The 25,299-nt window shown below is 39.2% G+C and overlaps 1 protein-coding gene across 4 annotated transcripts in view; it reads right to left on the bottom strand.

Moving 5' to 3' along the window:
* The window catches only part of ITPR2 (inositol 1,4,5-trisphosphate receptor type 2), a 255,174-nt gene that overhangs the window by 69,147 nt on the left and 160,728 nt on the right, over positions 1–25,299 (bottom strand). For all 4 annotated transcript variants that reach the window (XR_009746719.1, XM_061472136.1, XM_061472137.1 and 1 more), the window contains 6 exons: positions 10,188–10,296; positions 8,947–9,134; positions 7,469–7,652; positions 6,625–6,881; positions 5,492–5,692; positions 3,653–3,763 (listed from right to left, as the gene is read on the bottom strand). Coding sequence is in view for 3 of the 4 variants with exons in the window: in XM_061472136.1 (XP_061328120.1) it covers positions 3,653–3,763; positions 5,492–5,692; positions 6,625–6,881; positions 7,469–7,652; positions 8,947–9,134; positions 10,188–10,296 (1,050 nt within the window). In the remaining variant the exon portion in view is untranslated. The remainder of the gene's footprint in view (positions 1–3,652; positions 3,764–5,491; positions 5,693–6,624; positions 6,882–7,468; positions 7,653–8,946; positions 9,135–10,187; positions 10,297–25,299) is intronic.

The raw sequence follows: 25,299 nt of genomic DNA, 5'->3' as shown, positions 1-25,299 counted from the left end.
CTGAAGAGAAGGGAAGGGAACAAGACAGGCTGCCAGGTAGCTTGAGAAGGAAGGGAAGATACTGTGGAGAAAGACATTAGTGTACTCACTCATGGGTGAGGAAGACTTTGAAGCTATTTCCCAGTACAGACAACCCTGGGGATAGAGAGGAGCCTGCTGCGGCTTCTAGAAAGTGAGTAAAGGTAGAAGGTAGGTAGGACTTTTATGTCATTAGCAGCCAGCTTTTGCTACTAACTCAGCAAAAATGGCATGCTATAGAGCAGGCAGGCACAACCTCCAGGTTTTTTTCTCTCTGATTGTTGCACTTGACATTCAGATGCTCATTTCATAGAATCACAGAATGGTTTAGGTTGGAAGGGACTTTGAAGATCATATAGCTCCAAGGCCCTGCCCGAGTGGCCTTGAACACTGCCAGGGATGGGGCAGCCACAGCTTCTCTGGGCAACCTGTGCCAGTGCCTCACCATCCTCATAGTGAAGAATTTTTTCCTGATGCCTAATCTAAATCCCCCTCTTTCAGCTTAAAGCCATTTCCCCTTGTCCTGTCACTACATGCCCTTGTAAAAAGGCTCTCTCCAGATTTCTTGTAGGCACCCTTTAGGTATTACAAGGTTGCTATAAGGTCTCCCCAGAGCCTTCTCCAGGCTGAACAAGCCCGGATCTCTCAGCCTGTCTCTGTAGAAGAGGTGCTCCAGCCCTCTGATTGTCCTCATGGCCTCCTGTGGACTCACTCAAGCAGGTCCATGTCCCTCCTGTGTTGGAAGCCCAAGAGCTGAAAGTAGTACTGGAGGTGGGGCCTCACAAGAGAAGGATAGAATCACCTCCCTCAACCAGCTGACCTCCTGATGCATCCCAGCACAGCTGGCTTTCTGGGCCACAAGCACACATTGCTGGCTCATGTTGAGCTTCTCATATACCAACACTCCCAATTCTTTTTCCTCATGGCTGCTCTCAATCCATTCTCTGCTTGGGATTGCCCCAATCCAGGTGCAGGACCCTGTACTTGGTATTGTTGAACCTCATGGAGTTCACACTGGCCCACCCCTCCAGCCTGTCAAGGCCCTTCTGGTTGGCACCCCTTCCCTCCAGCATGTCAACCGCATCACACAGCTTGGTGTCACCAGCAAACTTGCTGAGGGTGCATCAATCCTACTGTCCATGTCACCAACAAAGATGTTGAACAGTGACAGTCTCGATGTCGACCCCTGGGGAACATCACTCATCACAGACCTCTACAACTAGATACAGCAGAGCAAAGCACTATAAGAACAGCCAAAAAGACACTCATATTAGACCCTCTCCACCCTTAGATTAACAATATCTTTTCATCCTGACACTATACAGAGTGATATTGAGGTTATATTGTGTGCCAGGGCTTAAATACTAGTCAATATGAAAGGCCGAGGGGTCATCCTCAAAATAACAAGAGGCAGAATAGAACACTGGCCATCTGTGCATTCAGTGAACATTGTCTACCCTGCTCACTAAATGATTCAGGAGTCCAGTGGAAAATATAACCCATGAAGATGTAATTAAATACCACATCACAAACTGTGCAAAACAAGCTAAATTAAGATGACATGGGAAAACATAATTCTACATTGCCTTTGCTTTGGTTGGGGGATATGAGTTCAACACATAATGTTCCCTGAAAACAGTGTCTGAGCTCGTTTGTATGTGTAAGTGTGTGGGCCTATATGATTTGCATTCTGTATTTTCACTGCAAAATTTATGTATTTGCAGCTTCAGAGCTGCCTGTGAACACTGACAGATTGTCAATGTTAAACATTACCTGGTAAACTCAGTGTTACAGTATTTCAGTGTGTTGCCACTCAAAATAAAAGCCAGTAACTTCTGAATTTGGATCTAATTCTTGAAATCACATCTGGCCCAGCACTGTGTCCAGTTCTGGGCTCCCCAGTACAAAAAAGACATGGTCTTGTTGGAACAAGTCCAGCAAAAAGCCACAAAGATGATTAAGGGAATGGAACATTTTTCGCATAAGGAGTGGCTGAGAGCTGGGACTATTTAGCCCGGAGTAGAGAGGGCTCAGAGGGATCTTGTCAATGTGTGTAAATACCTGATGGGAGGGAATGAAGAAGAAGAAGCCATATTCCTCTCAGCAGTGCCCAGTGAGAGGACAAGAAGCAACAGACACAAATTAAAATGCACATGATACTCTATTTAAATACAAGAAAACACTTATTTTTTACTGTGAGAGTGATTAAATGCTGGAATAGGTTGCCCAGATGGGTTGTGAAGTCTCCAGCTGTGGAGATACTCAACTGAAAAGTCTTGAGAAACCTGCTCTAGCTCACCCTGCTTGAGCAAGGGGATTGGACAAGATGTGCTCAAGTTGTCTTTTCTAACCCAAATGACTCTGCCATCCTATAAGATAGAATCATTTCCACATTTTGAACCTTTGGTATCACTCACCACAATGTTTGCTATTTAAAAAAGAGTAAGGCATATACAGCCTTCTGTGTACAGGGCCAACTGGTCCCTGCAGTGATGTCTCCAAACTCCATTTTTTGTTTACTACACAGAAAAGATGCGCAATGAGCATTTTCCAGCTTCATGATAACTGCAGATCAAAATAGCACTGGACTTGGTGTAGCTAGGTCTTTACAGACTGAGATTTCAAACTTTGAGATTTTTCAGGGCTTCAAAAGAACTGCCTGCAAGTTCAAAGTTAAATGTCTTCTTAAGTCTTTTGCTTGAGGGGAGCCTGAATTGTATTGCCAAACAAAAATGCAATTACAGTTATTAAAATCATGTCTAAAGTACTGTTGATTCAATGTTTCATTGTTCATGATATATAGCTTTATTAATTATTTTATTAGACACCCATAACATTGCCAATATGATGCAATGCAGCTACCACAAAGTATTTGCTGGTTTTAGGGAGGAAACAGACCATCTGCAGTGGAAATACTTCATTCAGAAGGCAAGAAAAGGCAATAACCCAAGGTTCCTCCTGGACAAATTCTACCCTACTTGGCAGACAGCATAATTGCAGAGCTGCCCTCTGCATGCAATGGCACAGAGGTTGTAGAAACTTATCTACAAGCCTATCCAACTCTTCACAGAATACAAAACAAAATTACAAGCCCCTCTGCTCTACTCTTTGCCCTCCCGCCCTACACTTTGTTGTCCCCCACAGAGGACACTGAGAAGGAAAATAAAATACAGTTTATTTTAGCCTTGTTTCCAACTTAATTTGACATTGCAGGTCACCTGATATATTTTTTTCCCACATCTCCTTCTCAAGTAATTTTTTAAGAGTTCACTACATACAAAGAATGCCTGAGTTGTTACATGCCTGCACAGTGCTGCTATTTATCAATCCTGTGAGATTTTGCGCCCGCAATATGGGCATGCTAGCTATGTGTCTGCTTGATAGGACTTCTTTGAAAAAAAAAAGCCCAGGGCATACTCCCAGACACAACAGCGGGTCAAAAGGCCTGCGGTAGAGGGCCTGATAAGGATTCAGAAGCTGAGCTGAATTCATTTGCAATGTTTGTTTTTTAAAGGCTGCTGAGTATATTATGCTATGGTAAGATTAAGTAAATGTCAGGTTACCTAGAACTCTTGCATAGGTATTTCTTCTGTTCTTACTCAGATTTAGATAAACAAATTTACATTTACTGTACCTTTAACTGAAGCACCAAGTCCATGCAGTATTTGCCAAGAGGGTTTATGTCATTCAAGATAAGTGCAATTATAATATCAATCCCATTAGACTCATGGGTGGCTATACAAGTCTGCAAAATAAGAGAAAGGAGTTGGGGGTGGCAGGGGAGGAGGGGGGGGAAAGAGGGAGACAATGAATATGCACAGAAGCAAATTTCCAAAACAAGGACCCAGAACTTAAAAGACCTTGTAACACCAAGGTGGCACAAGTTACAGACAGCAGCCCACAGGAGCACTGCCAGATTCAGCTGAACACACACGCAGAGACACAAAAGACATGCTTGAATATGGCCGCAATCAAATTTGCACGCTTGAGTTTTTAATTTGCATTCAGCAACCAGCATTAATATCACTGTTATAACATGAACTGTTTGTGAAGATTAAGTTTTTCTACATGCATTTGAACATGTCCTGCATAGAAGGATACTTCTGGACATGGCATTCAAAACTGCAAACATGACAACAGTGCCTGCCAAATGTTTTTACAGCTGGAGTCTTGGACCTTCTAAGCCTTGTAAATATGTGACAGTTATACAAAATCCTATGATACTTTTTCTTCTAGCATGTTTATATGGCAATAAGAAAGGGAAATATTTCCAGAAATATGAAGAAAAAAATAAAATAAGAGTGTGGAACATTTTCCTCTGAAATACACCAAATTAGACTTAAAGTTGGTGTAAACAAGCACTACTCAAATCCTGATTAACTTCCCAGCAGGTAGATTTAAGTAATAAAGTGTAACTAATCATTCCCTTCCACCACCAGTGCTCCTCCAGTAAATTTGATGGAGAACACAGTAACCTGAAACATTCTTTTTTCTTCTTTTTCGTCTCCAGCCCTGGAATTATTTTTTACAGATGTTTTTCCCATTCACTAGTGAATCAAATACAACAATTTAAAATCTGGTCCACTAACAGATTTTGTTTGCTTTTAAAGTGCAAAGTAAAGGCACTTGATTACCAGCAATGGCAATAACACCACTTTATACCTCATTTGTGCACATTAATAAAGTAGCATTAATACAGTGTGTATTTCTTCAGCTATTTCTAGTTTCAAGAATAGACTGTCATTTCACCCACCACAATTTTCCCATTGCTAATCCATAGCAAAACTTATGCAATTTCATATACTGTGACAACTGTACTATGGTTCTCTTAAGATCAAATACAGCAGCATGTAACTACATTCTTTACTGTTCTATACTGCCTCAGCAAGGCACTAAAAAGACATCTAGCAAAGGTCCCAGCTATATGACTTAAAAAGACTGCATCAAGCAAGGCACAGAAGATTAGAAGTACGGTCTGTAGTTTCATCCATTTCACTACTAATATCATAATTAAAGATGCTGCTAGGTAGTATAGGAGGATAGTTAAGTCAAACTTTGTGGCAATTATGTGAATTAAGGAAAGTAAATATTAGCAACCTATATAAACACTAGCAAAGGCAAGATGTATGAAAATGAAGAAAACAAGATTGTGTTTGCAATGTACTTCCACAGCTATGACTCAAAATCTGGTCTCAAAGTGAGGTTTAAGCCACAGACCCATTGACGTAAGACATTAAACTCTCGCTTAAAGGACTGGAAACCCTCCACGTACGCAGACATACTACAGGAAGAGCTTGAGTTCTGACTTTAAAGGATTTCTCAGGCCTTATGAAGGCTTGAAACATGTTAAGGCTAGTTATAGCAGTTACAGGTGAATTTATGTTATTAAGAACATTGAAGGGTTTATGATAAGCACACAGATACTGTACATTGAGGTATACTCTTCTGCATCCAGAAGTTATTTGAGCCCTACCTGGTTTTCATGGCATGGACCTTGGCAATATTCAGTCAAGCTTTCCAGTGTCTGGTTCACAAGAGCCACATTCCTCTCATTGATGTATAGCCCCAGTAAGCCCAGCCCACCTGTCGTGCTTCCACAGATACAGTCCAAAAACTGAAGGGTCTCACAAACAAGGTTGTAATTTGTTTTATTGTTCTGATGTCTTAAAAAATTCTGGTGGATGAAGAGAAGGAACACACACACACAAAAAATAAATTAAAAAAAGAGTTAAGTCAAACAGTCTTTTTCATTAAAATACCGAAGGGTAAAATTTATGACTACGTGACCACTGTACCTTAGGTACTGAAGTACACTAAGTACACTACACTGTGGAAAATATATTATGCGTTGGCACAGCAGTTGAAAACTATTATCTGATTAAATCAGTAGAGAAAAAAAGGCTTAGGAAAGTGCACTCTGCAGACATCTGCACTGGCCTTAAATGTCTTATGTATCTCCTTTATACCTGTCCCCATACATCTATTATGACCTTTCCCTTGGAAGGTTGTTACCCCACAGCTGAGCAGGTATGGTGGCACATTACAACTGCTCCTTGGCCATGCCAGTGCAGAACAGTAGCTCAGCTCAAACCACCCCCAATACTGCTTTAAGGGAGACTGCTGGACACGGCACTGAGGTATATTTGCAAAAAATTCATTTTGCAAAGGTTGCTATGGAGACAGTAATTTCTACCAGAGCAGCTGACAGCAGGGAAACATGTAGCATCTTAAAGTCTTCAATCATAATACCTAGCAAAAAAGAGCAGTACCCAAACTTTGCACAGGAACTTCCTGTGGTCCTCAAGCCTATGGTAAGCAATCCAGTATTTGTGCACAGAAACCACACTAACAGTGACATTTAGACACTTCTCAATCCCATGCAGCTATGCTGCAGTCCTGTAGCTATTCTGAGGTCATAAACATGAGCTCAACCAGAGCATACAAGTGGCTCTTGAAAGGGTTATTTTATCCCTTGGACCAAAAGAACAACAACATTTTAGACACCATCATGCTGTGACAGGAATGGGCACAGGTGTGTTTTACTTTCCTTATGAAATTCCAGCTCCTGTAGTATTTCCTTTGGAGCCCAACTCAAAAGCACTTTACCTGGAGCTCTCGATTGTGGTTCTCGCACAGCAGTTGAAGAAACCTCAGTATTGGCTGCATGATTGCAATGGTAGGGCTCATGATTGCTTCTTCTGTGGACTTTTCTTCTGTATTTGCAGCATCCGTTCCTGAGCCCATAAGATCTATTTCTGGGTCCATTTCTCTTCTATACACAGAGTAAGCCTTTGACGTTGCAGATGATGCTTCTGTTAACTGTCCTTTCATACCCTCTCTCAGATGCAAGGTTGAATCCTTTACTGAAAAGAAGATAATTTTTGTTCATTTTTGAAACTCTTTTGATTAAACAATAAGAAAGCAATAATAATGAATGTAAATTTTTCTTTGCTGGGGACTAGCTTTTCGAAGACCTCAAGGCAACTTACAAAGAACATAAAAGCAACATTCATGCAGGGATAGCATGTTCCGAATAAACCACAAACCAGAGTGAAACAGAACATTAAAACAAAAAGCCCTAGTATTTCACTCCCTACTATATACAATTAATGATGAGAACAATGGAAGAACCACAGGGTGGGAAATAAGTGCCTGTGCTTGCTCTTGTGAAACAGCCCCCTTAGCAGCAGCCTTTACTTCTGCTTCTCTAAAAATACGGTTCGATATCTTCTGCTGGTATAAACTGGCATAACCTCCTGATTTCACCAAAGCTAATTCCTTGTAACCAGTTTAGGAGATCCCCAATAATTTACAGAAAAACAAGTAAAAGATTAGAAGTAGCAGGGATTAATAGTAGAGCCTACTGATCAACACAGCACAGTATAGTGGGGCAGCACATGCAATCTGAATATAGTGTACTTCCCCCTCTTTTGCATGGGTGTGTCCTTACCTCTCTTTTTGGGAACAGATATGGTTAGGTCACTATCATCATCTTTCTTTTTGCTTCCCAAATCAATAGTATTCACTGTCACTGTCGATCGTATCTCCTGCTGAGCAGCTTTCATGTGGTCATACAGGACTTTAAAGAATTTTTCTGACTTCTTTTGCTCCTTCAGTTGCTGGTAAGTCGAATACTGACAAAAAAAAGTTATTCTTTAGATATCAGTCTTCTAAGGAAGGAGAAATACAAAAATACACTTTTCTTTCTTTTTTTTTTTTTTTTGTGAAACAAATGATGAATAATTACTTCACTTACAAAGAACAAATGTTGGTCACTGCCTGACCATTCTTTCACAAAGTGATATACACGGCTGGTAACTAAGACTGATGGCAACATTTCTAAATTTGGATAAAATGGGGAATGCTGGTATGTGCAATCTTTAAACTGTCACAATATTACATTTGAAGTTAAATTACTTTGTGACACTCTCTATTTCTTTCTAAAGTTATAATATTTCATCTAAAAAAAACAGTGAAAAGTAATTGCTTTTTAAAAACATGAGGAAGCATGAAACATCTAATGTGTAGTATTATAGCTTGGATTATATAAATTTTGGTGCTTCACACAGAATTGGAATTAATATTTAAGGTTATTAAGCCCAGTCCTTTAGCACTATTGTCAAGCAGGCTGAGTACCATTTTCAACAGTTGACAAACTTAAAGTAAAAGCCTTTTACAGCCTCTAACAATTCATTTTAGAAAGCTGCAACAAAAATCTCACTTCTTTAGCATTTTGTGGGTGCTCTCTAAGGGTCACAGATCACATTATCTTTTTTTACAGAATAAAGATACCGGATGGAATTCCTCTCGTTTTACTTTTATAGCCCTGCAGTGAGGTACAAGTTGATTAATTAGGCTCCCTTCACAGGCAATGATGAGATACGGCAAAAAGCAGGGACTGATTCATACCATCTTTCCTCTCTTACAATATCTCTGCTGATCATATAATATGAATAAACAATCATCTTATTTGGTTAAAATTAGGTGAGAAGAATATAATTCATGAAAAAATAGAATCTGCATTTTAAAGCAGCTATGTTCTACTGGCTGGGACATGGTCATCTCAAATGGCCAATTTTTCTCTCTTTGGAGATTTCTATAAATGTCCCTAAACATTTCCAGAAAATAACTTGATTTTATTGCTATTATAAACTTGAAGGTATTATAATTTTTAATTTACAGAGATACAAAATAACTAAAAACAATGTTTATATGGAAATGACCAGATTAAAAGAAGCACTGTGTTAGACAGAAAGGGACAGTTTAAAAATTGGTTTGATATTGCATAATAACAGGGCATATTTACATTTGTATTATAGCCATGCATATTGCAGTGATAAACTTTTCACAGAATTCACAAAGATCCTTTTGTCTCCAGACTACACACATTTAAAAATCAATATGTGAATAAGTAAATGAAATAAGCACCTGTGTTTGTGTATTTCCACCTTCAAGCAATGCAATACCAAGCAAAATGCCTTCTGAGAAAATTCTGTCATTTCTGGTGTTTACTATAACATCGATGACTAGTTCTGATGCACCCTCTTTATCCAGAAGGCACTGAATATCAAACATTGTTACCCCAGACTTATCTGAGTCTTGTCCTGAAAATCCACCTGCAAGTAAGACAAAAACATACCATTTATGTTTGTTTCACAAATGCATATGAAAATGAATCTATTAGCAATAATCATTTGCTTTATGCACACAGTAGCAATGTAATAAATTAAATTTTGAAATTCTGTTTCAGGCAAAATTCTGTTTCAGGCAAGATTCCCTTTGAAACAAATGCGATTTTTGTGTGAAATTGCAATGTTAGGCTCTAAGAATAAGAAATAAAACCTAGAACCATTGTTCTGTCATGATATTCAGACATAAAGAACTTGGAAATTACACTGATTTGTTCACTGAACCCCTTTTTTAATTCCACTGCTGCATACACTAAACTGTGATCCATGCTCTGAGACCACTCTTAAACCTTCGGCCTCATTTCCTATGACATACATTATTTTGGATTTCCTTAGAAACCATCCTACAGTAACGTTCCACTCTGTAACAGAATCATACCAAAAAAATTAAGTTATAGGGACCTACAGAGACCATCTAAAACTTTCTGGTCACAGTAATTAGTGCAGGTTTACTAGTCTTGTCCAGTAAAGCTGTAACAAGGACCAACACATTCTGCAGTCTCTTGTGGAAATCTGGTCCATTGCCTAATCAGTACCTTTGTGAGAAGCTTCTCCTTGTATCTTTTTTTTCTTTTTTCATGTCTTAATAAGGGATCGAGAATTAAAAAAAAACGAACTATTTTGTTTCCAGAAACAGCCACATCTTTGTTCATATGTTTCGTGCTCTGCTGAATATCTGGATGTAAATTTACTGGCAAATTAAAATAGTGCTATGAAATGGACCTGAATTGAATGATTGATTGGGGGGCATGGGGAAAGTCCCTACTTCAGTACTGCCAAATGCACACCAGCCACCTCAGACAAGTGCATGCAACTTTGGAAAAGTCTGATACTACCTCTCTTCTAACTGCTTGTAAGCAGTTCCTTCTGTAGAACTGTTTGATTTATTTACCAACTGAATCCCTGGAGCACTTCCAGTATGCCTATTGGAAAAACGATGCTGCTAATTTTGTTCTCTTCAAATGATCTGTGTTGATTTACCTCCCACTTGTGCAGTTTTGCTGTAGCTGGCAGACAGAGGCCCATTCATACCACTTCCATGTTCTCCTTTAAAGTAGCGATATAAGAGTATTTTCCGTAAAGTGTTGCCCTTTAAGAGATGGATAAAACCAGAAGAAATAAAAGTTGCAGCCAATTTCCTTTGTTTGAGAAGCAAACTGTTTAACACAGATACATAATTTATTAGGTCTTTCTGTTATAATTGGTAAGCATTCAAATAGTAAAGTTGTCAAGAAAACAAACATTAATGGTCTTACCTAACAAATCTCATGGGAAGAGTTCTAAAATATTGTTGTATAAACTTTCTTTGAAGTTTATTTTAAAGTTATTGATTATATATAAAATACCTCCACCTTAATAATTCTTACTGGCTAGCTGTAAGAAGTGTATACTGAATATATTGAAACAAGTTCTACAAAAAGCCAATGCTCTACAATATATCTGTGCCCTGCCATGGCAGTACTTTCTTCCTATTTTCTACAGCTGAGTAGTATCACTCCCTTTTCTCTGATCTCAGATAATCCAGCTGATCATCTGAAGGAAACCACATCACATGAAATACTAAAACAGAGATATGACATTTGATAGAATAGCTTAAAAAGCATTCTATCTCCTTGTTCCTTTACCTACAAAACCTCAACCAGTCAAAATTTGCATGCAGCTCTCTGAAAATCTTCCTTTTCATTTTGCTTATACTCTGCAACACAAGACATTGAATTAAGAGTTAGGACCAATTACTTGGCCATTTTATTTTGCCTTCAGTCTCCTGGGAACACCTGCAGTAAACAGCTTTACAGAGGCAGGTGACACAACAACTGTAGGTGTATGTGTAACCTAAGATTTTATGACAAGTACAGCAAAAGAGTACCACAGAGGGGGAAAAATCATTCATTTCAACAGGTTGGCATTAAAATGGGACTACTTTTCCTTACTTTTATTCACCTACTGGCTTTAATGAAAAACGGTTCTTGAAAATATGTGCACCAGAAGCATTCTCAGTACTTACCGACTCACCAGAGCCTGCACATTAGTGCAGTATGCAACTTTGCAAACAAAACATCTCTGCAACCACCACAGAAAGCAAGCAGTAAGGAAGCACGTCCCAGACACACCTCAGGAAGCACTACTTGCACTCCCACTTCTCTGTTTACTTAGCAATATTTCCAAGAGCAACCACATGCCCCAGTGGAGCTTCATTGCTTTATGGACCTCAGAAACAATGGGCTTGTCCACCTCAAACAAACGCCAGAATGCAGTATGTATAGCCTGACAACACAAAACTGCCATTTTTTCCTAGTTCTCACTTTCTGATGTTTCAATTTAGTAACAGCCTATACAGAGTTCCTTCAAACAGCCAAGAAAAGTACAAGGCCTATTGCAAAATATCAAAGCTATAAATACAATGCAAGAAATACAAAAAGCGCTACCTACACATCTGCAGCGCCAGAGAATTTACTAAATGGATTTTCCAGGTGAGCTTGAGCCAGAGCGCTCTGCACTACAGAGGAAGACACAGATTGCTCCCCAGCCTAGTTTATGATGGATTTAAACCTGCATGCATGGACAAGGTATGCTAACCACCCTCACAGGAGATTTCAAGATGGCTAAGAACACCAGTTCCTTCTGTTCAATATCCTGTCTAGGTGGGACCAAACTCCAGAGCCATAGAGGAAAGTGAACCTCATTTTCCTCATCACCTGAAGAAGACAAACTCACTATTGAAAAGGTTCCCGCCAGACTTGACAAGCACGAACTGAGAACCAGGATAAAGTCTTTTTTCAAACTTGCTCAGGCATATACATCGCAGTCATAAACTGTATCACACAAATAGAATCATAGCACAGAAACACTTCCTAACATCAGCCTAGGACCTGATGCAGAATGGGCACTGCACTGAGGCAAGATCTTTTAATCGGAAAGGCTGGCATTTGCCAGACCACTTGATTAACCCCTCAGTTTGAGGGAATATCCTCTACCAGCAATCTACGCAGTCTGTTGATGACTAACAGAGTGCCATGGTAAATTATATAAACAGTCACAGTGCAGTCATGAGAAGAAACACCACAAGCCATCTATCTATAGTTAAGAATAACAACCATGGTCACAAGCTTTATTATTCAATCAAAACAGTCTTTATTTTATCAGGAAGAATGTTTAAGACCATGAAATAGCATTTGACCAATAAACTGAATGATTTAGCACTTGAGTCTTACTGCCTGAAAGCAAGCAACTGTTAGCAATTCTCAGATCTTCTTCATGCCTTTTTACCTTCAAAGACAACAACAGGAGCAGCCAAACAAAAGGTTATGGAAAGGGGAATTCTGCTCCACTCATATCCAAACTAAGGCAAGGACTTCACTTTTTGCCCTGAAGGAGCAAGTCTTAATTATTAGGATTCCTCCTCTCTCCCACTTCTTCTCTCAACCTCCCATGAATCCAGACAACACATAGCGTTTTCAGAAGCCAGAGTTAAAAGTTGAGAACATCCATGTCGGAAAAGCAGAAACGTGCTGGAAACTCCGCTTTGCCCGACAGCCATGCCAAAAACATAGCCTCAGACTCAGCCCACATAGTTGCAGGCTCGGGATCTTTATCCCCTCTGTGATGACCTTGGGCAGCCAGATGACTTCCCCAAAATTTGTGAAATCAGCTGCCACTACAAAGAGCAGAAGAGCCCATCTGTACGAACTGGAGCTGAGAAATGTGCAAATGCTCATGCAATGTATCAGAGACACCTGGCAGCTCTAGCATGTAACTGAGTGAGGCACCATGTTACAAAATGCTGGAAAGACCCTGCTTCTAGAAAAAGTGCCGATCCTACTGGCACAGATGTCTGGATATGCTTTTATGGGAATGCCAAAAAATATAGTCAGGAACAGCCCCACCATGCGGACACGACAAACTGCTGCCAGCGTGAGACAGCTATGCCATTGATGTCCCTGTAAACAGTTTCCTAACTTAGTACAGCCACAAAATTAATATTGGCCAAAAGCAAATGATCACAGCAGTAGCATGAATAAGCAGTTCACAGCAACCGACACTTGTGTTACTAAAGCAGAGACCAAAAATAAAAGCAACTAGGCAGCACAGCGCTATCTTCCCTGACCAGGCTCCTACACGTGCAACAAGTCCCGACCTTCCAAGCTGAATCTCTCCCTTGCTGTCTACAATACACTTTTTTTTTTACCTCTTGTTAGGGTATGGAAGTAGCATGTAAACATCACTCAGCTGACTGCAATCCTTCTATAATGGCTAGAACATTGTATAGCTTTGAAAAAAAAACACAATGAAACATAGCAGTCTTATTGTTACCCAAGAATACCACTGTATTGTCTCTAACAAAGCTAGGATAAAGACTGGGGACACAAGAAAGGAACAACTGGTTACTGTTGTTGCAGTTTTAAATAGCTGGGGATTGACAGACAAAAGTTTCCAATAGGGAAAAATTATTCCAATAGGAACATGTAGACACAAACAAATTACGTTTTCTCAGTCCGTATTTCATTATACTAGTTGGTCTTTAAATTTGATTTAAATGCCTTAATACAATGGTTTATTCACTTTCCTTCTCCAAGCCTGCAAAAGGCTCATTCCACATAAGGATGGGGTGTTCTGCATGCGGAAGCAGCAGCAGAGAAAGAGGTATGTAAGGCTTATTGTGGATACCTGCATCAACAACAGCTTGCTGTATAACACTGCCAAAAAATTATCTGTCCTGTACTTGAACACTTCTTAAGGAATTTGAATAGTATTTCCGATGTTTAGAAGGCTGAATTATATGTTCTGGTGATCTCTTCTGGTTTTCACTCTACATCAAAATAATGTAGTGGAAATGCTCAGATTATCAATGATAACACAGAAAAGGCAGCCATGTCCAATAAATATTTCTGTGATATAGTGGACAATGTGAGTATATTTCAGCATTAATCCTCAAAATTAGGCATCTTACATCTTCAGATCTGAATAACTTGAAGCCAAGTATGAAAAGGAGCTGCCTTGGATCCTACTAATTCAGGTTTTCAGAAAGTCTGTAACAGGCAGAAAATCCCAGAGAACTGAAGAAATTTAACATGCAACAATGCTCTTGAAAAAGTATACAGGAGTACTTTTCATACTTTTTACTGGTATCAAACCCACTGCAGTCAGTTTGATACGAATTCAGAGAAAAAAAAAAAACAAAGAAACTGGCTGATTTTGAGTTCCATCAACAAAAATAAAAGGAAGCTACTATAAACTGACAGCAGTTATAGTCCTGACATCATGTTGTAATAATTGCCTCATTATGGGCTTAAGAAAGACAGACCTTCTCAAACTTCTGAAGACCATGTTCTGGGTTTGCTAGTAATGAAAATATCACTCTGGTAAAGTTTGATAAACTGGTGGTGTTACACAATACCATAAGGCAAAATTTTGTATTAAGTAACCACACAAGGATAGTTATCAAATGGCTTAACAGCTAAAGTAAATGACAGAATTCAACGTGCAATTTAAAGCAAGAAAGCATAAATGAGTGTATGGGCTTCTAATGCGTAACCTCATGGAGTATTTATTGTCTGCCTGATTTTTTTTTCCTTTTACATGAAAAAGAATACAGAAATTAATAGCATTCTGAAAGAACACACAAAAAAAGGGGATAAGATCAAGTCAATAACAGTTTAGGCCCTATTTATTAAACTAACCAGACGCAAACAATACGAGCTTCACTTTACATGCAGTGTAGCTATAGATGTAATAACAACAAAATGCAGAACACCAGAAAATGGAGGACTCAGTTCATGGAGGCCACGTCTCTGGGGAAGACTAGAAGGTCTTCGGAGAAAAATCAGTGGAACAACAATTCCCCAAATCACACATTCTGGAAAGGGTAACAAGAGCTATTACATAGGATTCCTGAGCCTATATTACTTCTCCACATGCAGAGGCAAGTTACTGTAGGAATACTATATCACAGGTTGGTGTCCACAATCCAAGAATGCTGACAGATTGGATTAGGTTTGGAGAAGCTCCACAAGAATGATTAGAGAATAAAACATGCCTTCTCATCAGAAATTCAAGGTTTTCGATCTACTAAGCTTATCAGTCTAAACATGAACTACATGAACTCTTTCTGACTATCTACGTGAGAAATCTGATAATGGATGACTTCAGTCTACAAGATAAAGGTGTAAGACACACTGGTGAGAATCTGAAGAAAACTCAGCTAGAAAAGAGGCAGAGGCAGAGGCAGCTGGGCTATTCAGTTTGTGGGTTATGAATTTTATTTTTATGTAAGAGTAATGGCATTTAGCTATTGGAACAGCTTAAGAAGAGGTGTGATAGTCTCTATTGCTGGCAGTTACTAAATCACGACTAGGTGGCTTCTCAGACAGAAACTATTTGAAGATCTTGTGGTCTACATTAGGAGAACAAGCTGGGTGACAAAAATACATCATCTCACATAATCTATGAAGACATCATGCCACCTTTTCCTGTGCTAAATACAGACGAGGTTAAAAGCCTGGCTTTCTATGAAGGCTGTTTAAAAACCACCTACATCTACATGTTTCTTCTCATAAATTATAAATTAAATTTCTATCCTTGATCTGAGTGCTTCAGGATGATTTTTTTTGTTGTTGTTGCTTTTCACCCATTTTCAAAATATTTTTGTTCCCTTATTTCCCTTGGAGAGAAAACATGGCAGGAGAAGAAGTTTTGTGCAAGTGGTTTCTTTGAAGATTCCATGCATGGAAGTCTTATAACCTTTTAAATTATGATTCACGCTGCTCTTGAAATGTAAGATGGCACAGGCATCTTCTCATTCTAAAGCAATTCTTGATACAAGGAAGAAATTATTTACTGTGTGGGTGCTGAGGCACTGGAACAGGCTGCCCAAGGAAGCTGTGAGTGCTCCATTCCTGGAAGTGATCAAGGCCAGGCTGGGTGCGGCTCCGAGCAACCTGGTCTAGCGGAAGGTGTCCCTGCCCATGGCAGGGGGTTGGAACTAGATAATCGTGAGATCCTTCCCAACCCTAACCATTCTATGACTCATCTCCAAAACGGATCAACTGAGGCACACAGCTACCAAGTGCATGGTGTTGCATGAGCACAAGCTTGGAAGAGAGCTCCAGAGTCTTGACTCCCACTGTGTCCACAAAGTGGAATATTTCTGTCTTCTTGATGTCAGCAACTTCCAGAGGGCTTGTGAGTTGGGAGAGGTTGGTTGTTCAGGGCATCGTTTTGTTTGGTTGGTTTTATAGAGGGTGAGCACTTCCCTGGTTCTGGTCTTTTTGCAACAAGATGTTTTCATAGCCAACTGATACTTGAATATGATATATTTTCACACTCAAAAAATAAAAATGACACTCGGCAGCAGAGCTGAGAGAATAAACACTGGGGCACTTATTCAGGGAAAAATCACTTTTAAATATGATGCTGGGTCCAGCTGGTGTCCAGCTCCGCTTCCTCTAAAATCAAAGGGACATTTGCCAGCAACTTAAGTAGGAGGAGCAGCAGACACATACTTTGCTGGGCAGAAGTTTTTATAAAACGTTAAAAAGAAAAAACCCAAAATATGCACCAGACTTCATGACACAGTTCTCCTAGGAGAGAAGAACTGGCCACCCACACCTCTCAGCTGTCTCTCATTAGGCAGAGACACCCCACATTTTAAATGTGCCATTGTTCAATCCTACACAAATCTGGTTTTAATCCTACTTGTCTTAATACAAATTGCCTACATCACAAATGCTTACTGATAAACCTGAGGTTCTAAGCAATGCAGAGATTCATTAACACATTCAGATAAAATAAAGAACTAGAAGTATGATTCTTCTCTAAAACCAAACAGCAGTGGTTCTAAAAAGTAATTCATTTTTTAGCAGCCCTTTAACTCTTCTTTCCTCTGCAGTTCCAGGTTCCATAGAAAGCTGGAAGTTTAAGTGTCAAATATTGCAAAACAAATGCTATTGCCAGTCTATTTTGAATATGAATAGTGAAAAGAATACTGGACACACTGCAAGAAAACCAGGTTTTGCCTGGTAACTGTCCAATTCTGCACCCTGGAAAAAAAAAAAAACCTCAGGAAAAGTGTCATATTAAAAGAAAGATTTCTTTTTTCCTTTGGCAGTATCTCTAAAAAGTGTCTCCACAATGAATACAGCAGGAGAGGAAAGCTGTTTCGATTAGGGAAAACTTCAGCATTGAGGCATTCAGGCTTACACTGGGAAGAAAGCATTTTAAAAATACAGTTTGATTTTGCATATTATAAAATTGTACTATTAGCCCAGAGAATATTACTAGGTGTCAAGTGTCCTCTTCCTCCCCACCCCTCCAGTATAAGATCTCTACAGACATACATATATATATAGATATACACATTCGTACATACAGAGTAGGTCTTTGTGTGGGAAAATATTATTGTTAATACTGTCACTTGTCTCATTGCTTGTTCGGTCACACAGTTTCCATCTGTATTCATAAATTGTGCACTTACAAAACAGATCATGTTTTGTTGTAATTTTTCCTTTGCAGCTTTCTCTAGTACAAGACACAGCACTGAGACACACAATAACCCAAGTTCTCCACCACTGAAAGAAAACAATGTAAGATTTGATCCCGATTATTCAGAAGCCTTTATGACTGAACCATCAATATCATATTGAAGAAAAAGACCAGATCTGAAAAGAATAATTTTCAAAGACTAAAACTATCTAACTCTTATGCTGCAGGGGGTAAACTTTCAAAGCGATGCACAGAGAGTTATGCACACAAATCCTATTATTTGTTAACAGGATTTCTGTGTGGAACTCCCCATGGTCTGCAAGAAAAATTTACCCCTAAAGTGTCCTACTGTGAATATTTACCAAAACAGACACTTAATTTCCAGATGCATACTTATGAGCTCTACTGTGCTTTGACATTTTAAGAGCAATTTGAAATAGGTAGCTAGGGAAAAATATCAGAAGTGGCCAAATAGTATTTTCATTACATTATTCTATTTCACCATGTTCCTATTATGTTGAACTCCAAAGCCAAGGCATTACAGATGCCTGATTTACTAGATAAGGGATGCACTGCAGACATAACTGCATGTCCTTTTTTAAATTAGGTATGCCAGGATCTTCACTTGTTGGCTCAGGATTTTCAGAGCAGCTCAGGAGGCACTTTTGTATTTCCATTTTCACCTGCTCATTTTTACCCACCGTGAGCTTCACCGATTTCTCGATTTTATCCTTGCCTACTAGTAAAGATTGATACAAAACTTCAGATAGTCAGAATTTTGTCTAATGCATTCCAGATATTCCTGACACCATTTACCTTTGAAGGAACCTATGCATTTTCTAAACCAGGTTATCAGGATTATTTTGCAATCCAGGTTACCAGGCCTTTGGAAATTTTTCAATGGATTTCACGAGTTCTAGGTTGTATCAATACCAAAGGAGCACTTCACGGTTTGGGGCTTTACTGTGGGAAGTGTGACCTGTGCCACTTTCTCCAATACATACAAATATTCCCAGTTAATTTTAATTACTCAGCTAGAATTGCTCCGTATGTCTGTATTATTAAAAAAAAAAAACAAAAAACCCAACAATATAGTGATAGCAAAAGAAACTAACTCTCAGCATCTGCTACCTTGCAAAACAATTTTGGGGATGTGTCTTGTCTCAAAACAATACCAAGAACTCATCAAACCAACCATTTTTCCTCTAATGCCACTCATTCCTGCCTAAACACCAGTATATTCGGTGCATGTAACTGCCAGATTCTGTCCTCTCATGATTTACAGATGTGCTTTTAGCAATGACCAGCAACCCTATTTACACTGCCCCGAGACCTAGCCTGACAAAAATGACCAAACACACAGCTGATGCTTCTGAGAAAAGCCCCTTGCATTCTTACATGAAAACAGATACCGAATTATTGCTCATTTATTGGACTTCAGGCACTGAGGAGAAAACCAAGCGTGTGCGCATGTGTGTGTGTCCACCTCCAAGTATACTTGCATTTTTAGATGTCTAAAGACTCTACAAAATCAGCCCTTAAATGGCTTAAAATGAAAGACCTGAATTTACTTTTAATTCTTGAAAGGCCAACATCCAACTTTGCATTCTTACAGTCTAACACAGACTGTGGCTACTGCAAAGGAAAACAGCTGGTCAAAACATATTTAAGCAGATCCTTTCTATGTAGCAAAACAGAAATGGATAAAGGAAGCCAACCGTGTGGCAGATCAGGACAGCAGCATAAACTACCAGTGTTACTCACTGGTATATGGAAACAAGAGTCTTTGCATCTACCTTGCTGAAAATGAGCACACATCAGCTCAAAAGAATAGTCTGGATGGGATCAAGGTACAGCATGGAATGTTCTAAATGCTAACTGCAGTGACAGGCAGGCTCTCCCCTTGCTCTATGCTGCACAGCATGACAAAGAAAACAAAGCATCTTCCTCCATTTCTAAGCAGACGAGAATAATTCCCACCTACTACTGCACTGACTGCACTATATCTATGAAATTAGGAAGAATTTCAAAGTAACAGAAAAGTAGAGCCAAGTTAGACAACACCACAAATCCAACACTTTATTAGCCATTCATTTTGACAGGGATACCTTGAAAATACGTACAATTCCTTGCTTTTTAAAAGAAGCAGTAGTTCAAATAATTTTCAATTAAACTTAATTGGGAATTTTCCATCAATACCAACTTTCCAATTGTATTATCCTTTTCAGGATAGCTGGCACTCTAAGTTCAGCACCTAGAGTGACGTGCTTCTATGAAAATTCCAGTTCACATCAAAAATAATCCAAAGTAAAACCCACACACCCCCTTAACATAATTTCTAATGCTCCTGGTCTTGGAAATGTGAAATCTGTGTGGCCAGAGCCAGAAGACCAGAAAAAAAAACAAGAAAAAAAAACCTAAAATATGTTGTTGAGGTTTTGATCATTAAGAAAGCAAGCCAAGTTTCAGCATTTTTACAAGCCTGACTCATGACTTTGATTGCCAGAGGTGGTAAATACCAAGTAAAGACGCAGCAACCTCCTCTAGCAGATTTGTTGATACTGTGTGCTAAGAGCAGCTCAGATCCTTGCTACTGACTCTCAGCAAGGACATAGCTGCTGACACATGGCCATCAACGCAAACCACCACATCTCGTCTTCCTCAAACAGCAAATAAGCACATCCACTGCCAGAAATGGAACCCAAGTAACTAAGAATTAATAGTGATGCAGGATTATGAGGTAAGGCTGCGCTAAAAGGAAGGGACCCCTTGGTTAAGCATGAGAGATGGGTAACCTTACAACTCAAAGTTACTTCAGATCTGAGCTCCACTTCTGCTCCAGCACGTTGAGTTCAGCTGTAGGAAAACTAAGCACTGAATTCCTCTGGAGGATGGAGAAAAGTTGCCTGGCAGATTTATTCCCCAGGAGTAAGGAACCAGGTCTTGGTTCAGACCGCAGGTTAGACCAACTAATGTCATTAATAAGTGAGCAGGCTAATCACCTATCTAGGGTCATTCAGGGTATATCCTGGCTTTTACCTACTGATTCACAAAACTGCAGTGACTTGGTGTTGGGAGCTGGTCTTTCCTGGCATATCTGAAGTTTTAATAATAGAACATCTCTACCAAATGACAGACATTCTGATTTTTCAATGCATTTTCTGATTTTCAAGGTATCTTTTACTAGAAAAAAGACTCCCTGTTTTCAAAGCAGTTCTCAATCTCTCCTTTTAAATTAGAGGCAAATATCAGTTTTCTACTCTTGAAGTCTAAGATTTCATCAGTTCAAACAAATAAACCTAATAACAACCTCTGAAGAGTGCCACGGAAATTATTCTGACTGTGTAAGTCTGCATCAGAAGTTTCATAAACCGTTTCTATTAGACAATGCTGCCAAATGAAACTGAAACATTGTTAAGAGAGTAACATTTTGTTTTTAATAACTTTCAGAGGTATATTAGCTGTCATGCCAAAGCTCAATAGCTCCTTAGCTGTAGTCTTATTTTAGGAGGAATAGCAATTTCTAAATGCTAACTTTCACAAAATCAGGAAGAAGTTCTCTTCTAGGTTGAACAGGAAAAAAATTAAAAAAGAACAAAACAAACTGAAGCCACTCTAGAACTGGTTGGAAAAAAATGACCAAAATTTGCCTGAAATTAAATTAGCTATTCAAAAGTAGAGACAAGGGGGAGACGAAGACACATTTTCATGAGGCTGTCTCAGCTTTTCAAATTCCCACTGCTAAAAGACAGATTCATGTTTATATAAAAAACAATATGCAAGCTGTTCACCCAGAATATTAAATTGCCCCTTTATATTTAATATTTGCTAAAATTGCTGAGTTATTTATGTCACAGATAAGATTGCTGCACATGTGCAGTGGATTTTTCATCTTAATATATTTTAGTATACATTTATTATGAAGCCATTGCCATTATAATGCCTAAATTTCTATTGCTTCCAAGGAGAAATACATTATCATTGGAATGTTCCTACATGCACAGCATGTAGCTATGGAAATACAATGTCATATGCTTCTTTAGAGCTGTTAAGTACAGCATAGATTGACGGTGAGCCTGCAAAAAGCGTGCTCTGGAGGTCCTCAAACTGACTTACAATTTTTTCTACTGTGTTTCAAGAGCACTGACATCCCCGCTAATGACATCTCTCTGATAAATGCCATGCAACATCCCAGCATTAGGGCTCAGTGGCATTATGAAAACCCAGATGAACTTTAAAGTTCCAATAACTAAAAACTGGACTGCATATGCATGGCAGCCAGTCAGTGCTTTGAATGAATACAAAACAAAACCCATCAACAGTCTTACGGGCTACATAATTCACAGCTCAGGCTATTCTGATTATTAGGAAAATCCTCTGTTCTGAATGCAGAGCACTGCTGCTGCATTTAGTTAGCCTATCTCTGTGAAAACCATCTTAAAAGGCTGAGTAGGGTGAGAAAAAGTATAGATGAAGTCAGCGCCCTAAATTAGGTCAATGGCACAGTTTCATCTGAAGTTCTGTGTTTACTACAGGTTGCCACCTCCTAGAAGGCTCAGAGAAGTGCTGGGAGCACACAAAGGTATGGAAAACATGTGGTATTAAAGACTGAGACTGCTCGCCTTGGAAAAGAGATGAAAAGATGCGACAGCAGTATAAAAAAGTATGGATGGTGAGAAGATGGGAAAGTCAGGAATTTCTGTTTCCTCTCCCACCCAAGGGACCTTCAAACGCATGTAAAGATGATCAGTGAAAAAGTGATAAATACTTGTTAAAGCACACATAATTAGATAGCAGAACTCATTACCATGGAAAATCACTGAGACCAAGAATTCAGCAAGACTCAAGAGAGGATTTGAGCATTTCTATGGAAAACAAGCAAAACCAGTTACAATAGCAAATGTTAAGAAAATTACTATGGGAAAAAAGTATCGGTCTTTAGAGGCCACAGATTTGTTATCTTACTGTTAAGGATTATCCCAAGACTTCAGGAAGAATAGGAAACTTCAACTCTGCCTACAGTGGGGACTCTTAGACCTCCTGAAGCATCTGATGATGGCCACACAGAGAGACAGCACTCTTAATTCTCTGCTCTGACCCACTTTGGCAATCTGCATGTGTTTAAGAGAGACATGAAGTGTACCAAGTCTATTTGTATTGGATCAAAAAACTAGTGCAGTGAAATGTACATTCAAGAGAAAAACTTTTTATGAAATCTCTGATGTGGAGACACCCAGAGCAGAGCACTACAGTAATCCAAAACATCAGCTGGAACTCTACATTCAACAGGCAAAAAAAGAATTGCCATGACAAGAAAGTACACATCACCAAAATCTTAACATGAAAACAGTCTGTATTTCATTTATTTGTCTTCATCTTTGCTTAACAAAATACTACTAGTTTATATAAAAACGATGGCAGGTAGAATCACTTCAGATTTTGAACAAAAGGCAACTTCTTAGAGAGCAGCTCTAGGCTCCCTTCAGTGAGACATTCTGCTGGTGTTGACCTGGGTGCCCATACTCACTCAGCCAACTCTCCAAACTTGGCTTTCTGCCACCCAGAGATGAATTTTCTGTTCTTGTACTAACAAAGTCAAAAATGCCTCATCCTCTAACACACTAAAGAATGACTTTGCATGGCAGGGACAGCCACAGCATCAGACTTCTTAGTTCTGATGACAGCCTATGAACACCAGATCCCTCATTTAGCCCTAAATAATACTGCCCAGAATGTCACCATTATTTAGTTCCTTTAATTAATTACAACTTTGCAATGACTTTGTTACATAAAATTTCCTACGCATATTAAGCGCCTTTCTGCCTCCCTGTGAGCCCACCTGAAGATTAAATGGCTTTTTGACTGCTAAGGATTCAGTGTCACACAGATGCCTACATAGTTCATATTCTTCTCTACCCTAAAATTCACTATAAGTAGGAACAAGTATTAGTATTCTAGCTGTGGCGCCCAGAGCTGCCAAGACTTGGCCAAAAGATTGACAGATTTATATAGTGCAGAAGGGATGATGTAGAAGACCAGGACAGCATCTGGATTTTGTCTCTCCTGCTTTGCTGTCTTCCATCTTTTTTCTTCCTTCTTGTCCCCTCTGAATTTGCCTTTTTCCTCCCTGTCCCCTGGCTGTACCAATGACACACTATAATACATACAACACTTGATTTGTAGCTTCTCCCCCTCAGTAATCATGCGTCGTTTGGTAAAACAGCCCTGGAAGAGACTGAAAAAGGGCAAGTGAGCATTTGGGAAAGAATCATCTGATTAAAAGTTGAGCCTGTTCTCCTCCTCCACACTCGAATTACTAACCTGAACACTCAGAAGAAACACACCTGATGATTCACTGTAGCAAAAGCATTGGGACTCACAGAACACAACAAGATGAAGCAAAATTATGTCAAAAAATGGACAAGCTTAAGATGAAGAAGGATGGCAGGAGAAAAAAGTTCAAAACACATCATTCCATTTTGCAGAGAATTTTCCTCAGGCTTTGGTGTATACACATAAGTACCTGAGACAACAGCAAAAAAAATCATTACAGATCAGAACAGAAACAATCTTCAATGAATATGTACTCTGCCCATCAACAAGAAGATGAGGAAGGAGGATATTCTTCGGAGTCTAATTCTGGTGCAACTTCAAACACAAAAGAAGTCAAAGGGAGCTGAGTATGCTCAGTACCTGACTGAGGACCTAAATGAAATCATGCTATTGTAAACTTCACATTAGGATGATTCTCTAGTGGTAAAGTAGAAACATTAATTTGAAATTTCCTTGCTGCAAAGCCCTTAATATTTTCAGCACAAGAGTTAGGTTTAATTTGAATAGGTCTGGGCAACAGATATGTTTACAGCGGCAAGGGCTTTTTGTATTGCTTACACTAGCACAATGCAGAGGCCCAAATGACCAATTAAATGGGAAATTTAAAAAAAAGTCAGAGCCAGTGTCTTTTTAAAAATACCTGATGTGTAAGGCAGACTAAATTGAGCCAGTATCTGGGAATGTGCATGCTCTGACCTGTGTGAAAAGGCAGCCTGGGGTACTGTGTACAGGCAAGACAGTTACCATGGATACCTCACTGCTTTAGGTGTAGAAGCTTAACATTACAAACAACTTTGCAGCATTAGGCTACTGGCCTCATAAAACCACTGCAAAATAACAATGAATTCTGAAATAACCATTATGATCTGTTTCTTGACAGGCGAATATAAATCTTGTATCATAAAGCAAAAAACAAAAGCAGCATTGAGAAGAAATGGCCAGATCTTGCAGGCCTTAATTTACAGCCTGCTCCTGAAAAATGCTATGGTCCTTGTCTCACACTGATGATAATGGGACCTGCAGCTAGGCAGCTTGTCTCTGAATACTGTCCTCCTCCCTAAAGTTTGGCCTAAATTAGGACTCCAAACTTGAGTCAACACAACACAGACAGAAGGAGATGCAGGCAGAGTTAAAACAAGTTGGTTATTGATTACAAAAAACTTTCTCTTTTAAAATTTCCCTTTACTATCTACCACAAGGTTTACGGTGTCATGCAGCATGCGTGACATGCTATTAAAGGACAGCTATTTCACATGAAATGTTACACTGTATTCCCACTTTC

Source organism: Pezoporus flaviventris, unplaced genomic scaffold (genome assembly GCF_033815535.1).
Source record: "Pezoporus flaviventris isolate CSIRO_AGI_PZ_B2104156 unplaced genomic scaffold, CSIRO_AGI_Pfla_v1 ptg000070l, whole genome shotgun sequence".
NCBI classification, from domain to species: Eukaryota; Metazoa; Chordata; class Aves; order Psittaciformes; family Psittacidae; genus Pezoporus; species Pezoporus flaviventris.
The sequence above is the reverse complement of the archived record's forward strand: the minus strand, read 5'-3'. Positions and strand labels throughout refer to the sequence as shown.